General features: G+C 49.8%; 1 protein-coding gene across 1 annotated transcript in view; it reads left to right on the top strand.

The window, feature by feature from the left end:
• Positions 1–16836, top strand: part of LOC115543056 (low-density lipoprotein receptor-related protein 1) — a 94610-nt gene that overhangs the window by 71570 nt on the left and 6204 nt on the right. The window contains exons 54-81 of the mRNA XM_030355608.1: positions 106–246; positions 544–731; positions 1372–1555; positions 1685–1770; positions 1867–1986; positions 2448–2635; positions 2888–3093; positions 4674–4862; positions 5296–5444; positions 6447–6540; positions 6675–6791; positions 7382–7501; positions 8097–8219; positions 8785–8910; positions 9044–9160; positions 9923–10029; positions 10125–10257; positions 10517–10639; positions 10932–11054; positions 11519–11656; positions 12197–12334; positions 12934–13053; positions 13639–13931; positions 14340–14518; positions 14846–14952; positions 15434–15553; positions 15845–16021; positions 16563–16703. Coding sequence (XP_030211468.1) covers positions 106–246; positions 544–731; positions 1372–1555; positions 1685–1770; positions 1867–1986; positions 2448–2635; positions 2888–3093; positions 4674–4862; positions 5296–5444; positions 6447–6540; positions 6675–6791; positions 7382–7501; positions 8097–8219; positions 8785–8910; positions 9044–9160; positions 9923–10029; positions 10125–10257; positions 10517–10639; positions 10932–11054; positions 11519–11656; positions 12197–12334; positions 12934–13053; positions 13639–13931; positions 14340–14518; positions 14846–14952; positions 15434–15553; positions 15845–16021; positions 16563–16703 — 4047 coding nt within the window. The remainder of the gene's footprint in view (positions 1–105; positions 247–543; positions 732–1371; positions 1556–1684; positions 1771–1866; positions 1987–2447; positions 2636–2887; positions 3094–4673; positions 4863–5295; positions 5445–6446; positions 6541–6674; positions 6792–7381; positions 7502–8096; positions 8220–8784; positions 8911–9043; positions 9161–9922; positions 10030–10124; positions 10258–10516; positions 10640–10931; positions 11055–11518; positions 11657–12196; positions 12335–12933; positions 13054–13638; positions 13932–14339; positions 14519–14845; positions 14953–15433; positions 15554–15844; positions 16022–16562; positions 16704–16836) is intronic.

Here is a 16836-nt window from a genome sequence, read left to right as displayed (position 1 = left end):
GACATTTAATAAGGGTTGTCACTTTTGGTTCTTATGTATAAGGGGCAACATATTTTATGGTTGACAGACGCAACAACATGAGGATCATGCCTCTCTTTCTCACAGACTACCCCACCTGTGGCCCGGAGGAGTTCCGCTGTGCCAACGGCCGCTGTCTGAACCAGAAGAGCTGGGAGTGTGACGGGGAGTTTGACTGTCAGGACCGCTCGGATGAGGCCCCCAAGAACTCCCACTGCACAGACTCAGGTAGAGAGCCTCGGTCGATATACACCTCGTCTTACGCCTGAAGACAGGAAAGAAGACTCACAGGTTGCACGCGTGGGAGGGACAGGAGGGGGAAGAACACAAACGAGATTGTCCATCAACAGGCATGGGGGCACATGGTCTTCATAAGGCTCACATTAAAAGAATGAACAAGGTTAGGGGGGGCGCTCAACCTTGTAAAAATGAAAAAAGAAATCTTTACTCTTGTAGTGAATGTTGCGTACACAGTGTTCTCCGAGGAGCTGAACACCACGCGCCTTTCTCCCTCTTCCCTTGCAGAGAGGAAGTGCAACGAGTCGGCGTTCATGTGCCGCAACGGCAAGTGCCTGAACGAGACCCTGCTGTGCGACCGCAACGACGACTGCGGCGACGGCTCCGACGAGCTCAACTGCTTCATCAACGAGTGCCTGAACAGCAAGCTGAGCGGCTGCACCCAGCTCTGCGACGACCTCAAGATCGGCTTCAAGGTACCCCGCTGGTTGGGTGGTTTGCCTGGGGTGGGCTCGGCTGCCCTGGCCTCGGGCCGTTTCTTCCCCGGGGTTGCTTAACTTCCAGAGCTTCAACAGATGAGAGGCTGGGAACAACCCGAGATATTTGTAATGCAACCCTCAACTTAATGTGATTTGAGTAGAATAACGAAGGCTACGTAAAAGTAATTGCCTCTAATAAGCCTTATTGGCCAAAAGGATGATGGATTATGTATCTTGACGTGCAAAGGCAGGAACGGTAATGGCGAGGAAGGAGGCGGGGCTTGTTACTTCTTTGGCAAGATGTTTCTGGAACCGGACTTGTGGTTATACAACGCCGTTTAAAAACCTGTTTTGGTTCTCTTGCATGAAAGCAGGAGGCCCGGTGGTTTAGAACAGCCTGAACTCCCTGTGAACCCCCAAGAGCAGTGTTATGGTTAGCTCGGGTTTGGGTAAACTCAGGGAGATGTTTCCAGAATCCTCCAGTTTGATAAGGACAAACAAAATGTCCGGCCGTCTCCTTAGGCTACTACGCTGCTATTTGGTGACTGCATGAAAAAAGTTTATGTGGATTTCTGCTGATGAAAAAGGAAGACTGCTGTGTGTTGACACCCCCTCTGTTCCCTGTGCCCCCCTCCAGTGCCGGTGTGAGGCGGGCTTCCAGCTGAAGCGCGACGGCAAGACGTGCGTGGACGTGGACGAGTGCACCACCAGCTACCCGTGCACTCAGCGCTGCATCAACACGCACGGAAGCTTCCACTGCCTCTGCGTGGACGGCTTTGAGCTCAGCCCCATCGACCCCACCATCTGCAAGTCCACCTCCGGTACGCCCAGACCTCAGACCTCCAGCTCGAAGGACCCCTGGATGGGGCTTCAGCTGTTTTCTGCTGATCGATGCAGCACTGAGTGCCACCAGCTCAAATGTTTGATATCTTTTCCCCCCCCGTATACAGAGAAGGAGCCCTACCTAATCTTCGCCAACCGGTATTACTTACGAAAATTGAATCTGGACGGCTCCAATTACACCCTCATCAAACAGGTAAGCGTGGCAGTTAGACGGTAGAACCACCACGTCCCACATGTGACCAGCGGAGTGGTTAACCCGGGCCGCCTCTCCTGTCCTCGCCTCCTCCAGGGCCTGAACAACGCGGTGGCGCTGGACTTCCACTACGCCGAGCAGATGATCTACTGGACCGACGTCACCACGCAGGGCAGCATGATCCGCCGCATGCGCATGAACGGCAGCAACGTGGAGGTCAGTGAGACCCCAGGGACTGGGGACGGGAAATCAATGCTGGGGCCTTATCCACCTAGTGGCCATCTTGGATCTGGGCGGGGAAACAGAATGCGGGTTTGATTCGATGTGTCCCATATAAACCGTTTCAGATATAAAGAGAAAGCAAATGATACAATGGTTGGTTATTAAGCCTGGTGTCGGATAGCTTTTTTGATAATCATAATAGTTTATTGATATATTATAGATATAAATAATGTTTTGACGTCATGCTACTTCATAGAATCGACTCATGGCAATCAACATGTTCCAACGTTGATCGTCTTATTATGAATTACACAGTCAGATCTAGTTCACACTGCGATGTCTTCTTCCTATTCAATACGCCGGCCATATTATAGACGAATAAGAATCAAGGAGATCATTCATCAGGCGCTCTCTGATTGGACGTGAGCTCACTCCGCCTCTACAACGATTCGCAGGTTCTGCACCGGACGTCCCTCAGCAACCCGGACGGCCTGGCAGTGGACTGGGTGGGCGGGAACCTGTACTGGTGCGACAAGGGGCGCGACACCATCGAGGTGTCCAAGCTGAACGGGGCGTACCGCACGGTGCTGGTGAACAGCGGGCTGCGGGAGCCGCGCGCCGTGGCCGTGGACGTGCGCTACGGGTGAGTGAGGGGGACCCCCCCCCCCGGCGGTCTGGCTTGTGTTGACTCCCAGCTGAAGGTTATGGGGTCGGAGCCCCGACGTCCGCAGCCCCTCTAGTGGCAAGACGGCGCGCCTCGACGTTATTTTTAATGACTAAATAAAATGAGGAAAGAACACGTGCTAAATGACTGAATCGGATTCTAAGTTATGTTATGTGGTTGACCCACTGGACACTCGGTTGAGTCCGCTCTCATACGTTATGTGTCTATCAGCTACCTGTACTGGTCCGACTGGGGGGACATCCCTCACATCGGGCGGATCGGGATGGACGGGAGCAACCGGAGCGTGATCGTGGACGACAAGATCACCTGGCCCAACGGCCTCACGCTGGACTTCGTCAACGACCGTATCTACTGGGCCGACGCCCGCGAGGACTACATCGAGTTCGCCAGTCTGGATGGAACCAACAGACACACGGGTGAGTGCCCTGGGAGTATCCGGAGCGGGGGAACGGCTTTACATGGCGTTGCTGGACAAGATGTTGTGCCTGACATTTCAGCAGGTATCATGAATCATTCATGATGACGTGTGTGTGTGTGTGTGTGTGTGTGTGTGTGTGTGTGTGTGTGTGTGTGTGTGTGTGTGTGTGTGTGTGTGTGTGTGTGTGTGTGTGTGTGTGTGTGTGTGTGTGTGTGTGACGTCTGAATGGGGCCGCCTTGCACAACCACTACAATGGTGGATATTGTCACGTAGCAGAGGAATGCAGGACAGAGCGAGGGGTTCCCTATTGAGATTCCCCGCATGCGCTAAACACTCGCTAAGCACATGAGTGCTCCCCCCCCCCACACACACACACACACACATTAGTGTTCCCCCAGTGTGTGTGTTAAGAGGGCGCTCTTAGCTGCTAGGGAGCTTACATGGCAGGCGGGGCAATGTCTTTCGCTGTGCGAGCATTAGGGAGTCTGGAACCAAGCTCACACACAATAAGAAGGCTGACGGAGGATAGTGTGGGATCAGGGACGCCGTTGTAGTGCATGTGCAATGCATTCGAAAGAGCTTGCATGCTCTGGCACAATGTGTGGTGTTTAGATGCATTTGACTGAATGTCAAATCGATTGCCGTCGTTACGTCCTGTTCATTTAAATAACTCGATTCGCAGTCTTTTCCAAGGAGCCATGGTGACGTCTAGACCGGTGACTCTGTATATTGTGCTAAAACACACTGCACTATGGTCTGGGATCTCCGTGAGCTCTTCTGACTTGAGCCTCGCTGCAGTGCATGAGGCTCCTCCCCCTTCCCCCCCAGTGGGTCTGCCCATCCATCAGAGTTCAACTGGGGGGTCGAAGGTCAGACAGATCACCCCATCATAGCGATAAGCGGTCCCGCGGCTGATGTTGACACGAGCGCCGTCGCTGTACGTGTGTCTGTGTGTTTGCCTGCGACATGCGTAACCATGTTTGATCTATATTTTAGACGGCCCTGCGGTGTTTTACAACATACGGCCGGCCGTATGGCGTGCTTCCGTGACAGCGCGCACACGCCCAGAGAGCAAACATCAGGAGTGAACACAGTGGGGGAAGCCCCTGATTGCAGTGCTAAGCCTTGTGAAGCGTGCGTTAAGCGTACATGAGTTCCACCACCACGTATATACAGCCGGGCCGCAGTAGTTGGAATAGGGGTTCAAAAGGCTTCGCTACAACATCACCTGATCAGGCTGATGAGACATCAATCAATCTGACCTGCTTCAAATGAGAAATCGTTTGGGCCGTTCAGGGTTTAACGCATCTTTCAGTGTGGCATATTGACAGGGTTGAGGGGACAGAGTAGTGGTGACGGTAACATTCCATCTTTCATGCACACATTCACACACCGACGGCGGTTGTCGACCCACACGCGGTGACGGCCAGCTGGTCGGGAAACGTCAGGGTGAGGTGTCTCGCTCGGGGACACCTCGACCACTCCACGGATACCATGCGGCTCTTCCTCCCGAGCCATACGCCGCCCCAAACGGATGAGTAACTAATAGAGTGTGTGGTTGTGTCCGTGCCTCTGCAGTTCTGACCCAGGACATCCCGCACATTTTCGCCATGACTCTGTTTGAGGAGTACATCTACTGGACCGACTGGGAGACCAAGTCCATCAACAGAGCCCACAAGACGCTGGGCACCAACAAGACCACCCTGATCAGCATCCTGCATCGGCCCATGGACGTGCACATCTACCACCCCTACCGCCAGCCAGAAGGTGAGGGCGCAGCGTCACATGCCACCGGCTCGCACCGTTAAGGCTCTGTCCGTACCGCAGCGACCCGGGTTCGAACCCGGCCGTGGTCATTTGCGGCATGTCCTCCCCTCTCTCTCCCATACCTTCCGTCTATCTCATTCTATAATAAAACATAAAAATGCCCAAAAAATCATCTGGTAGACTGTCCTAATATTGCCTTTTTGCTGTAATGATGGTGTTCTAAATCCTAACATAACATGTCCATCATAGAATAATAGAATTTTCCTTTTCCTATGATTCCATTTAAAATTGCATTTTCAGTTTCCCTAGCTAAGATCATCGGTAGTTACTCTTGACTTTCTTTTATGTTAAAAAAATCGCTGTGCTCCAATGCTAAACTATTGAACCAAGAGGGTTGACGTCTTTCCCTCTCTCCCATCCCTCGTGTGCGCAGTGCTCGATCACCCTTGCCAGACAGACAACGGGGGCTGCAGCAACCTCTGCTTGCTCTCCCCTGGAGAAGGATACAAGTGTGCCTGCCCCACCAACTTCTACCTGGCCAAGGACCGGCACACCTGCATGTCCAACTGTACGGCAAGCCAGGTAAGACGGGATGACCACAGAATAACTCTGTACTCACTGTGGAATACCCTCTTAGGTAGGTTTATCACTGCCGCCACAGATCTGGTTAATCTCTCGATAGGTCTGGTTCATCTCTCCCCCAATAGATCTGGTCCAAATCTCCCTATAGTTATCTGGTTCATATACCCCAGTGTTTCCCCCAGCACTGTGTTGTTAAGGCGGCCGCCTTATCAACAATAGGGCCCCGCCTTGACTACCAATGTATATAAAATAAATAAAAAAAATATCAATTTTTTTATTTATTTTTTTTATTTTTTTTAAATTATTATGCATTAACAAAGTAGAAAACTCTCGTAGGGAAAGAAAACATACTTCCATCAGGTGTAAATATAAAGATCAATAATGCATCGGTGTTCACAACAATGGTCGTGACATCAAGCTTTTTTAATTGAATTTAACCAGGGAGACCCCCCCCCCCCCCCCCCCCCCCCCCCCCCCCCCCCCCGCTCCTTGACCACCTTGACTAAGACATTTACTGGGGGAAACACTGTACCCATATATCTGGTTCACCTCTCCATAGATCTGGTTCACCTCTCCATAGATCTGGTTCATCTCTCCCTCCATAGATCTGGTTCACCTCTCCCTCCATAGATCTGGTTCACCTCTCCCTCCATAGATCTGGTTCATCTCTCCCTCCATAGATCTGGTTCACCTCTCCCTCCATAGACCTGGTTCATCTCTCCCTCCATAGATCAGTTTAACCTCTCCCTCCATACATCAGGTTCATCTCTCCATTGATCTGGTACACCTCACCCTCGGTACATCAGGTTCATCTCTCGATTGATCTGGTTCACCTCTCCCTCCATAGATCTGGTTAATCTCTCCATTGATCTGGTTCACCTCTCCCTCCATAGATCTGGTTCATCTCTCCCTCCATTGATCATGTTCTCCTCTCCCTCCATAGATCAGTTTAACCTCTCCCTCCATAGATCTGGTTTATCTCCCCTTTCTTTCTGTCCTCAGTTTGTCTGCAAGAATGACAAGTGCATCCCCTTCTGGTGGAAATGTGACACGGAGGACGACTGTGGAGACCGCTCAGACGAACCTTCAGACTGCTGTGAGTGTCTGTCTGTCTGTCTGTCTGTCTGTCTGTCTGTCTGTCTGTCTGTCTGTCTGTCTGTCCGTCCTTCAGTCACATTAACCATGTTCTATATCAGGACCTTATTAAGTGTCACCTGTTCCTCTCTACAGCTGAGTTTAAGTGCAGGCCGGGTCAGTTCCAGTGCGGGACGAGCATCTGCACCAACCCTGCCTACATCTGTGACGGAGACAACGACTGCCAGGACAACTCTGACGAAGCTAACTGCGGTACCTTTCAATGTCTTTCATTGGCTCTTGATTATCATTCTCAATGTGCCGCTTGTATTACTTTGCAATGTTGACGTCATATTATGGTAATTATGGTAATTTGTGTGCGTTGATAAGAGACAACAATAGCATCTGACTGCAAGGTTCCATAAACCTGACCTGAACCATTGATCTCATGTGGAGAACAAGGCCCAGCACCAAAATATATAATATAGCTTAGAATCATGAAAAGGGGACACAAAGTGTTGTAATAGAGGAGTCTGATGGGCGGGGTTGTTCTCTAAAGACAGGAATGTGTGGTTTATGATAGGAGGCACAGTGGGACAGAGAGCTAGAGCTACACAAGGGAAGGTCAGATTGTGTCCGAGTGAACTACAGAGTCCCCATGGGACTGGTGCTCACAGAGAGAGCAAAACTTGTTCCAAGGGTCTTTCAGTGAACAATAAAGGGGTGATCACATTAAAAACGAGCCTATTAATTCTGTTTGATTATTCCACACCATGTAATAATTGTGTGTGTGTGCGTGTGTGCGTGTGTGTGTGTGTGTGTGTGTGTGTGCGTGTGTCCTTATGCATGCGTGTGTGCTGCAGACATCCATGTGTGTCTGCCCAGTCAGTTCAAGTGTTCCCACCCCAGCCGCTGCATCCCGGGTATCTTCCGCTGCAACGGCCAAGACAACTGTGGCGAGGGGGAGGACGAGAAGGACTGTCGTGAGTACACACTGCCTCCGTCTGTGGCACTCTGTCCGTTGTTCTGCTGTTTCCTCACTAGTACACAACTGTTTATGATGGCTGAGGAACAAAGGATGTGCAAAGAAGTAACTTCCTTTACAAAATGTTGTCTTGCTAAGTGAAAGTAGAGCGCCTTAGTAGTAGAACTCTGTGCTTAAAGCTTAAATAAGCTTGAAATATCATTCCAGAGCCAGACCTTCTTGGCTCAAGCTGTTCTCCTGATAATACATAATTTGATAACGTAAATAGGCATGAATTGACCTCATTCAAATGACCTAAATAAGAATGAAAACAAATAATTAAATGATCAGTGATATGATAATAAATCATTTATTAATGTTATTAAGCATGAGAATAAATAGTTAACCAATGTAAATAATCAGGAGAATACATTTTAAGATGCTTCCCCTCGTCACGTCATCCAGTAATCCCCAGTGCTCACATATTTTAGCATTTTCTTTTTTGTGTTTTTATTGTATTGTATCTTATCCTGTGTTTTCCACTGCTGTTTGGCTGTGGTAACAAAGGAACGTCCCCTCTGGGGGATTAATAAAGGATCCATCTGTCTACCTAGCCGAGGTGACCTGCGCCCCCGCCCAGTTCCAGTGTGCCATCACCAAGCGCTGCATCCCGCGGGTCTGGGTCTGCGACCGCGACAACGACTGCGTCGACGGCTCCGACGAACCCGCCAACTGCAGTAAGGCCTCCGTCTCCTCCTTCATCGTCGTCACTATCATCTCACAACCGAAGATCGTTGTCGGGGCAGCAGTAGCTCAGGAGGCAGAGCTACTGCTGCCAGTCACAGAGTGGGTTGACTGGTAACCGGAAGGTTGCCGGTTCGATCCCAGGCTCCTCCTAGCTCCTCCTCCTCCTAGTGTTGAGGTGTCCCTGATAAAGACGCCTCGCCCTGGCTGCCTCTGACAGGCAGGCTGTCGCCCTGCGTGGATGACTCCGCCGTGAAGGTGTGAATGGATGAGTGTAGTAGATTTGGATGAAAAACAGCAAAATCAGCAAAATCCCCTAAATATAAATGAATCACATGGTTCACACAGTTCACTGACTGAAAGGTCAACGGCTAGCCAACGGCTAGCATGACTTAACCTTTTTATTCCATTGCATTTTGTTGTGTAAAAGGTTTCAAGTTTTACATGACTGCATTTCCTGCTTTGCATGCCTCCAGCGAGTCCTTCTCCGTGGTCACGGTCTGTTCATGCCTCGGAGATCCCTTGTGTAAATGAATAACGCGAGTGTTCCCCCTGCAGCCCAGATGACGTGCGGCGTGGACGAGTTCCGCTGCAAGGACTCTGGCCGCTGCATCCCGGCGCGCTGGAAGTGCGACGGCGAGGACGACTGCGGCGACTCGTCGGACGAGCCCAAGGAAGAGTGTGGTGAGGACCTCTTAGTCCAGGAACACACAACACGACACAACGACACATCCGTAACGAAGACAACAACACAGAAACTCGCGTGACAACACAATTATTCATGGCCTTTCTTCTTTGCGCGCGTTCTCCCGCGTAGCCGAGCGGACGTGCGAGCCATATCAGTTCCGCTGCAAGAACAACCGCTGCGTGCCCGGACGCTGGCAGTGCGACTACGACAACGACTGTGGAGACAACTCTGATGAGGACGAGTGCGGTAGGACGCCGCTCATCTCACTCTCGGCCTCGCCCGGCAAGGGGTGTACACACTGCTCCACCGGTGTACATCTTACACAAGACCGCACCGCAGTCATCACTAACGCAGCTCTACCGTGTTCCACGTAAATCTCATGGTCACGTGCCTGTCTGTTCTCACTGAGCGTATTTCCATTAACATTACATGAACATCACCTCTGGTGACCTCTTGTGCGTCTCCACTCATCTGATGTTTGTTTCATTTCATACTGTCCTGTCGGTGTGACCCAGAGGTAGGTCTCTCCACCATTCGTACGTGTGCGTGCTACCTAGCCTGCCCCGTGTCTGTCGTCCTGACCCTAGTGTTGTGCTGTGTCTGTGTCCCGTCTCTGTTGGCCAAACCCATGACAGCCCCCATGTTACCCCTACTAGGAGGTGAAACGGATCTGGGAAGAAACATTTGAAACAAAACGACTGTGGTGTTCTCCGTAACCACTAGATGGCACCACATTTGAGTGTACAACAAAGGCTAATATTGCATTTAAAAAATCCAATTCAATAGAAAGATGCATGGATTTACTTAGTAGTAAACAATGTTAATAATAATGAATAATGAACTACCTGAAGCTCCATTTCACTCTCATTAGACCACCTAAATCGAACTCCTTTCCCGCCCTGTGTGGTGTGAACTGATGTACGTTACGTTTGATGGAAACCCCTGTTGTGGAGACGGTCCGGTCTCAAACCCCCTCCTCTGGTCCGTTTGTTCGTGTCTGACCCTCAGTACCGCGCCAGTGCTCCGAGAGCGAGTTCGCCTGCAAAAACGGCCGCTGTATCGCCGGGCGCTGGAAGTGCGATGGAGACCACGACTGTGCTGACGGGTCTGATGAGGTGAGCGCCGAACCGCCGTCGACGCCAACCCTTAGTTTCCCTTGGTTATTATAACGTTATACTGACAACTGCCTGTGTCCCTTTCCCCCCCCAAGCATGAATGTGTCCTGAAGTGTGACCAGGACCAGTTCCAGTGTAAGAACGCCCACTGCATCCCCATCCGCTGGCGCTGCGACGCCGACGCCGACTGCATGGACGGCAGCGACGAGGAGAAGTGTGGCTCTGCTGGTGAGTGTCTGTCTGTCTGTCTGTCTGTCTGTCTGTCTGAAATTATGTGGTTTTGTGAATGTTTATCAGTTTTTTTGGTAGGGTTAGGCTATTATTCCGTGACATTCCATTTACAGTAGTTAAGTTTAATTCTAAAAATACACATTTTCACGTTCAAAAGCTAGATGTTTTCCCTATTGAGTTGTTATTGGGTAACGCAGCCGGCCGGAACAAAGAGCCTGTGATTGAAGTGGTGCCCTGGTGTCCCCGTGTCGTCTAGCTGGGAGACACTGCCCCCTGGATGAGTTCCAGTGTAACAACACGCTGTGCAAACCGCAGGCCTGGAAGTGTGACGGGGAGGACGACTGTGGAGACAACTCTGACGAGAACCCAGACGAGTGCAGTAAGAACAACCACTGCTGTTACCACCGTTCTTACTGCTGCTGTTGCTACTGCCGTTACTACTTAGGCCCAATCCCATTTCTACCCCTTACCCCTTACCCCTTCCCCTTACCTCTCCCCCTTTTTTTTGAAGGGGTAAGGGGTAGAAATGGGATTGGGCCTTAACCTCAGACAGCCTCCTCTATGCTTCCCTCACTAAATCCTTTAGGCCTCCCTCAGTAAGCGTCCTCTATGCCTCCTAGAGTCAGCGTCCTCTATGCTTCCTCCGTTCACCTCCTCGTCTCCTCTCCTAGGGCGGTTCCAGTGCCCCCCCACCCGGGTCTTCCGCTGTCAGAACGACCGGGTGTGCCTTCAGCTGTCCAAGAGGTGCGACACGGTGAACCACTGCGGGGACAACTCGGACGAGCTACACTGCGGTGAGCTGGAGACTGCACTTTGTACATTTGCTGTTTGATAGACAATGCAAATACTAGGGTTGATGTTTATTTGAGAGGCATTATCCGTATTTGTTGAAATTCTCTCTGCATCCCGACAGTAATCAATGATCGAAACAATATATAAGAATGGGGTATCTATGGCTATCTACCGACCCTACCTATCTGTGAACACTGCCCGTGCACACATCGCCCATCACCGGAGTCTCCCATAAGGCTAGTCAGACCTATTGCTGATGCTAGCGATCTAGTCAAGTGTTTTGACATTCATAGACTCTGACTGCAATCTACATATTGCATACTCCTTAGCATTTGCCAATGCCAACAGATTCCCCATATTCATTGAGAATGGGAGTGCAACTTCTACCCTTGGCGGTGTTAATGCCATGCTCTACTGGTGCTCTTTATTTATTTGTGTGTGTGTGTGTGCGTGTGCGTGTTGACAGACGTGATTCCAGCGGTGCCCAGCTGTGACAAAGACCAATTCCTGTGCGCCAACGGGAAATGCATCAGCTCCACACTGATCTGCAACTACTTCAACGATTGCGAGGACTACGGCTCGGACGAGATCAAATGCAAGACAGGTAAGCCTAGCTCAGTTTCTCTGTTTCTGTGACCTGGTGTTAGCATCAGGTTAGCCTCGCTCAGTTTCTCTGTTTCTTTTACCTGTTGTTAGCATCAGGTTAGCCTAGCTCAGTTTCTCTGTTTCTTTTACCTGGTGTTAGCCTCAGGTTAGCCTAGCTCAGTTTCTCTGTTTCTGTGACCCAGTGTTAGCTTCAGGCTAGCTCAGCTCCAGTCCTTTGATTCTGTTACCTGGTGTTGGCGTGTTGCTGCTGACATCCACGCATGTCGTGTGACTCACAATTCGATTCAATAAAAAAAAGGCCTGATTGGCCTGAGAAACAAACATTTCACCCAAAGCGGGTGAACAATAAAGTGGAAAAAATGTAAAATGTTAAATACAAAATATATATACATCGAAGATATATTATTAAATACGAATATATAAAAAGTAAAATGTGGGATATGATAAAAAATGCAGTATCTCCGATAAACGGGTACATTTAAGATACAATGTAAATACACAGTATTCTCACTCTGACTCACTCTGTCTCTCTGTGCAGACACCAAGGTGAATGACTGCAGGAGCAACAGGACCCAGTGCGGGGACGGCGACGAGGCCCACTGCGTCACCAACGGCACAGACTCCTTCTGCTCCTGCAAGCCTGGCTTCCAGAAGACCGGACATCGCACCTGTGGAGGTAGGGACCCCAGGCTGGAGCCCAAACGGTTCACCCACGTCTCCTGCATTTATGTCCTGGTCCCGTCTACGTTTTAGCTTATATTTTGGTGCCTTGGTGCAGTAAGACAATGGATGAGATGAATGATGACGGTGAAACACATGCTTTTGAATCAGAACATACATAACCTTCTCCCTACAAGGAGTTTTGAAAGTTTTGAGTTTTTATTTTTCTGGACCTGCTTAATCAAGGATGAATCATGAAATGATGAGAAGGAAATGTCGTGAAAGAAAAAGTTATTGGGAATACACTGCAGTTGTGTAATGTTTGTAAAATGTGGTCATGTATTAGCAATGGTCTGTGGGCACTGTGCAGTAAATCCGTCTTAGATCGTGTAGAGCATTGCTCCTGGCACCAGAACCCCCCGTGGAGCCTCTTCCCAGCTTCTCGCTGTGATACTTTGTGCTTGCGTGGTCAAAACATTATTGCTGCATAAGCAAATTGCCGGAGAATATCTGTAGCTTGTGATAGCATCAAGCTAAACACATATACTGTGTGTGAGAACAATATCTGTCTGAGGCAGCATCGTGCGCTAACTTGTGTCCCTCTCTGGTTCTCAGATAAGAACGAGTGTCAGCAGTTCGGTGCCTGCTCCCACATGTGCAACAACACCAAGGGCTCGCACATGTGCAGCTGCCACAAGTACTTCACCAAGATCCACGACACCTGCAAGGCTGACAGTAAGAACCCCCCCGAAACGAAACCCTTCAGACCAGATACTGGAGCAGCAATGATGTTTAAATTAGTTTAAATATTTAGCAGGAAAGGGTAGTGGTGACCCCCTGACCCCCTAACCGCTCCTAAAGAACTCTGGATCTGAATTCACGGTATGCTGATTTGTATACAAGATACAAATATATACAAGCTAAAATATAAAAAAATCTAAATACATACAAGAAATTACTGAATAGTTAACATACAATATATATACAACAGTCCATAACGATCTAACACATAGTTGATCACCTATTCATTCACGAAGATTTCTCACTGGTGGGTACCGCATGTTATTCCACTGCAGAGCAAATCTTATGATGACACAAATACAGACCATTTTCCCGGTACCTTAAGCATTTTTCAGTCTTTAGATTTAGTGAGAAGGTAATTCTCTCCATACATTGAAGGTTAGTAACAAAATGTTGACTTTTTTTTGAAAGACTTCTTCCTCTGTGGAGCACTACGAGTTCATTGGGGGAAGACCGCTTCATAAACCCACTGTAGTGGGTCCTGCGTGACGGCCCCCCTGTGTTCCCCCCCCCCCCCAGGTATGAACAGCAGCCGGCAGATCCTGTACATCGCCGACGACAACGAGATCCGCAGCCTGGACCCCGGTGTGCCCAACTGGCGCTACGAGCAGACGTTCCAGGGCGACGCCAGCGTGCGCATCGACGCCATGGACCTGCACGTCAAGACCAACCGCATCTTCTGGACCAACTGGCACCGGGGGCAGATCTCCTCTTACGAGCTGCCGGGCCCGCCCACCTCCTCCTCCTCAGGCTCCTCCCCCAACTCCCACCGCAACCGGCGGCAGAGCGAGGGACGGGTGTCCAACCTGCAGGTGAGCCCTCGTCTTAAAGGGGTGATGCAAGGCTGTTTGGAGCCTTGCCTTTTAGGCTGTTATATGACGTGTGTGTACACATGTTTCACATCTGCTAAGCCAGATAAACCTAAGTCCGAGCCAGGGGGAGTAATCTCGCCCACCGAGAACGCCCCTCAATAAGGGCGTGAAACAGCTCAAACTTTAATTCCGTAACAGTGTGACGACAGAATGTGCACTTGGAGGGGCTGAAGTGCGGAAGCCCGCTTTGCGAGTGCGCAAAGCGTTCGACCAATCGCAACCGTGTGGGCGTGCCGTCCAATCACAACGGACTTGGTTACTTGGGAGGGGGGGCCTTTAAGCTTTTCAGTCAAAAAAAGCAACGCACCCAACTGAGCTTGCTTTTGGGCTGCGTTGCGCGACCTTCAGATCCCAGAGCTGAAGATGCCCCGGGGCATAGCGGTGGACTGGGTGGCCGGGAACCTCTACTGGACCGACTCCGGCCGCGACGTCATCGAGGTGGCGCAGATGTCCGGACAGAACTGCAAGACCCTCATCTCCGGCATGATCGATGAGCCGTACGCCATCGTGGTGGACCCGCAGAGAGGGTAGGACTGTGTGGGGGGGCTGGGTGGGTGTGTGTGTGTGTGTGTGTGTGTGTGTGTGGTTTTGCTTTTTTTTTACCATGCATTTACCATTTACACAATACTCATAGTGTTTATTTTGTTCAGTATTATTACTTTACATTAATATCCCTTTTGTAACGATGGTTCTGTAATTCTGTTAGGACTCCCACATCTCTGGTCTGTGATCAATGCAGTGAATCTTCTGTGTGGTTACAATGAGTGTGTCTCCATGTATTGACACCTTGGTGTGTGTGTGTGTGTGTGTGTGTGTGTGTGTGTGTGTGTGTGTGTGTGTGTGTGGCCCTTCAGGACCATGTACTGGGCGGACTGGGGGAATCACCCTAAGATCGAGACGGCAGCCATGGACGGCACCCTGAGGCAGACGCTGGTGCACGAGAACATCCAGTGGCCCACGGGTGAGCCCCACCTCCAGGACCGCAGTCCCCGAGACTACAGGCCTGGGCTGTGTGTGGTCTAAGGGCTGTGTGGTGCCTAAGTGTTGTGTGTTGCCTAAGTGTTGTGTGTTGCCTAAGTGTTGTGTGTTGCCTAAGTGCTGTGTGTGGTCTAAGTGCTGTGTGTGGTCTAAGTGCTGTGTGTGGTCTAAGTGCTGTGTGTGGTCTAAGTGCTGTGTGTTGTCTAAGTGCTGTGTGTGGTCTAAGTGCTGTTTGTGGTCTAAGTGCTGTGTGTGGTCTAAGTGCTGTGTGTGGTCTAAGTGCTGTGTGTGGTCTAAGTGTTGTGTGTTGCCTAAGTGCTGTGTGTGGTCTAAGTGCTGTGTGTGGTCTAAGTGCTGTGTGTGGTCTAAGTGCTGTGTGTGGTCTAAGTGCTGTGTGTGGTCTAAGTGCTGTGTGTGGTCTAAGTGCTGTGTGTGGTCTAAGTGCTGTGTGTTGGACTCTGCAGGTTTGGCCGTGGACTACTTCAACGAGCGGCTCTACTGGGCCGACGCCAAGCTGTCAGTCATCGGTAGCGTCCGTTTGGACGGATCGGACCCTGTCATTGCCGCCTCGGGCATCAAGAACAGTTGAGTTTAAAGCCCGTTAAAACCATCTCAGTAATCTACCCACGCAAATTCACTCATTCAACCTATATTTAATCACAGATTAAAAAATAAAATAACATTGAGGAGAAACCCTAATTTACTTAAATATGTGAAATCAAATGCTGTTAACAAGGAATGAGAATAAACCATTTTGTAATCAAAAACATAAAATAATGAAAACAGTTAAGATTGACAAGAGGCGATTGCAATTACATTTTGCTGGTGTCATACCACATCTCAAAATGCCTTTCATTTGTCTCGCCTCTTTCCAGAACTCCTCCATCCATTCAGCATTGACATCTTCGAGGACTACATATATGGCGTCACCTACATCAACAACATCGTCTTCCGGGTCAACAAGTTTGGAAAGGGCACCATGGAGAACCTAACCACAGGCATCAACCACGCAACAGACATAGTGCTGTACCATCGCTACAAACAGCCAGAGAGTAAGTGGATCCACGCTTCCATCTTAAGACATGATGAGGTCAGGCCAAGTCGGCCCTTGAGGAAGGGATTTAGTCACAGTCCGCCACACAGAAGATCAACTACTGAACTTCAACCCACAAGGAGTAGACTTCTTTTATGTCTGGATGACGTGAACTTTTGCGCTTTTGCTAAAGGTTCAAGGCTATGTATCTAAGTTATAATATAATAACATTACGTCATGTGTTACTTTAAAATAATTGCTTCCTGTGTGAGACATTTCAAGTGTTGTGGTGTGACAAAGTCAATAACATATGTAGATGATAATAAAGGGCCTGATGATGGCGTCTTCTTGTTAACATAGCATGGAGCGTTTCACACACTATTCCTCCTGCTTCTCTTAAACACATTCAGGAGTAGATGTAGCTTTTATAACAAACTATTTTCATTTAAATTATTTAACATTATTTTCTCTCTGTCTCTCTGTCTCTCTGTCTCTCCCTCTCCCTCTCCCTCTCCCTCTCCCTCTCCCTCCCCCCCTCTCTCTCTCTGTCTCTGTTCCAGTGACCAACCCGTGCGACCGTAAGAAGTGTGAGTGGTTATGTCTGCTGAGCCCCAGTGGGCCTGTGTGCACCTGTCCCAACAACTACGTGGCCGACAACGGTACCTGCGTGGAGAGAGCCCAGCCCACGCAGTCTCCCTTCTGTACGTACTCCACACGCACGCACGCACAATGGCACACACACACACACTCATGAATTCATACACATACACATAAAATACACGCATGCACGCGTGCATTACCAGGTGCATTAGGCTTATAAAAATGTGTTATTCC

Source organism: Gadus morhua, chromosome 1 (assembly GCF_902167405.1).
Source record: "Gadus morhua chromosome 1, gadMor3.0, whole genome shotgun sequence".
NCBI lineage: Eukaryota > Metazoa > Chordata > Actinopteri > Gadiformes > Gadidae > Gadus > Gadus morhua.
The sequence above is the reverse complement of the archived record's forward strand: the minus strand, read 5'-3'. Positions and strand labels throughout refer to the sequence as shown.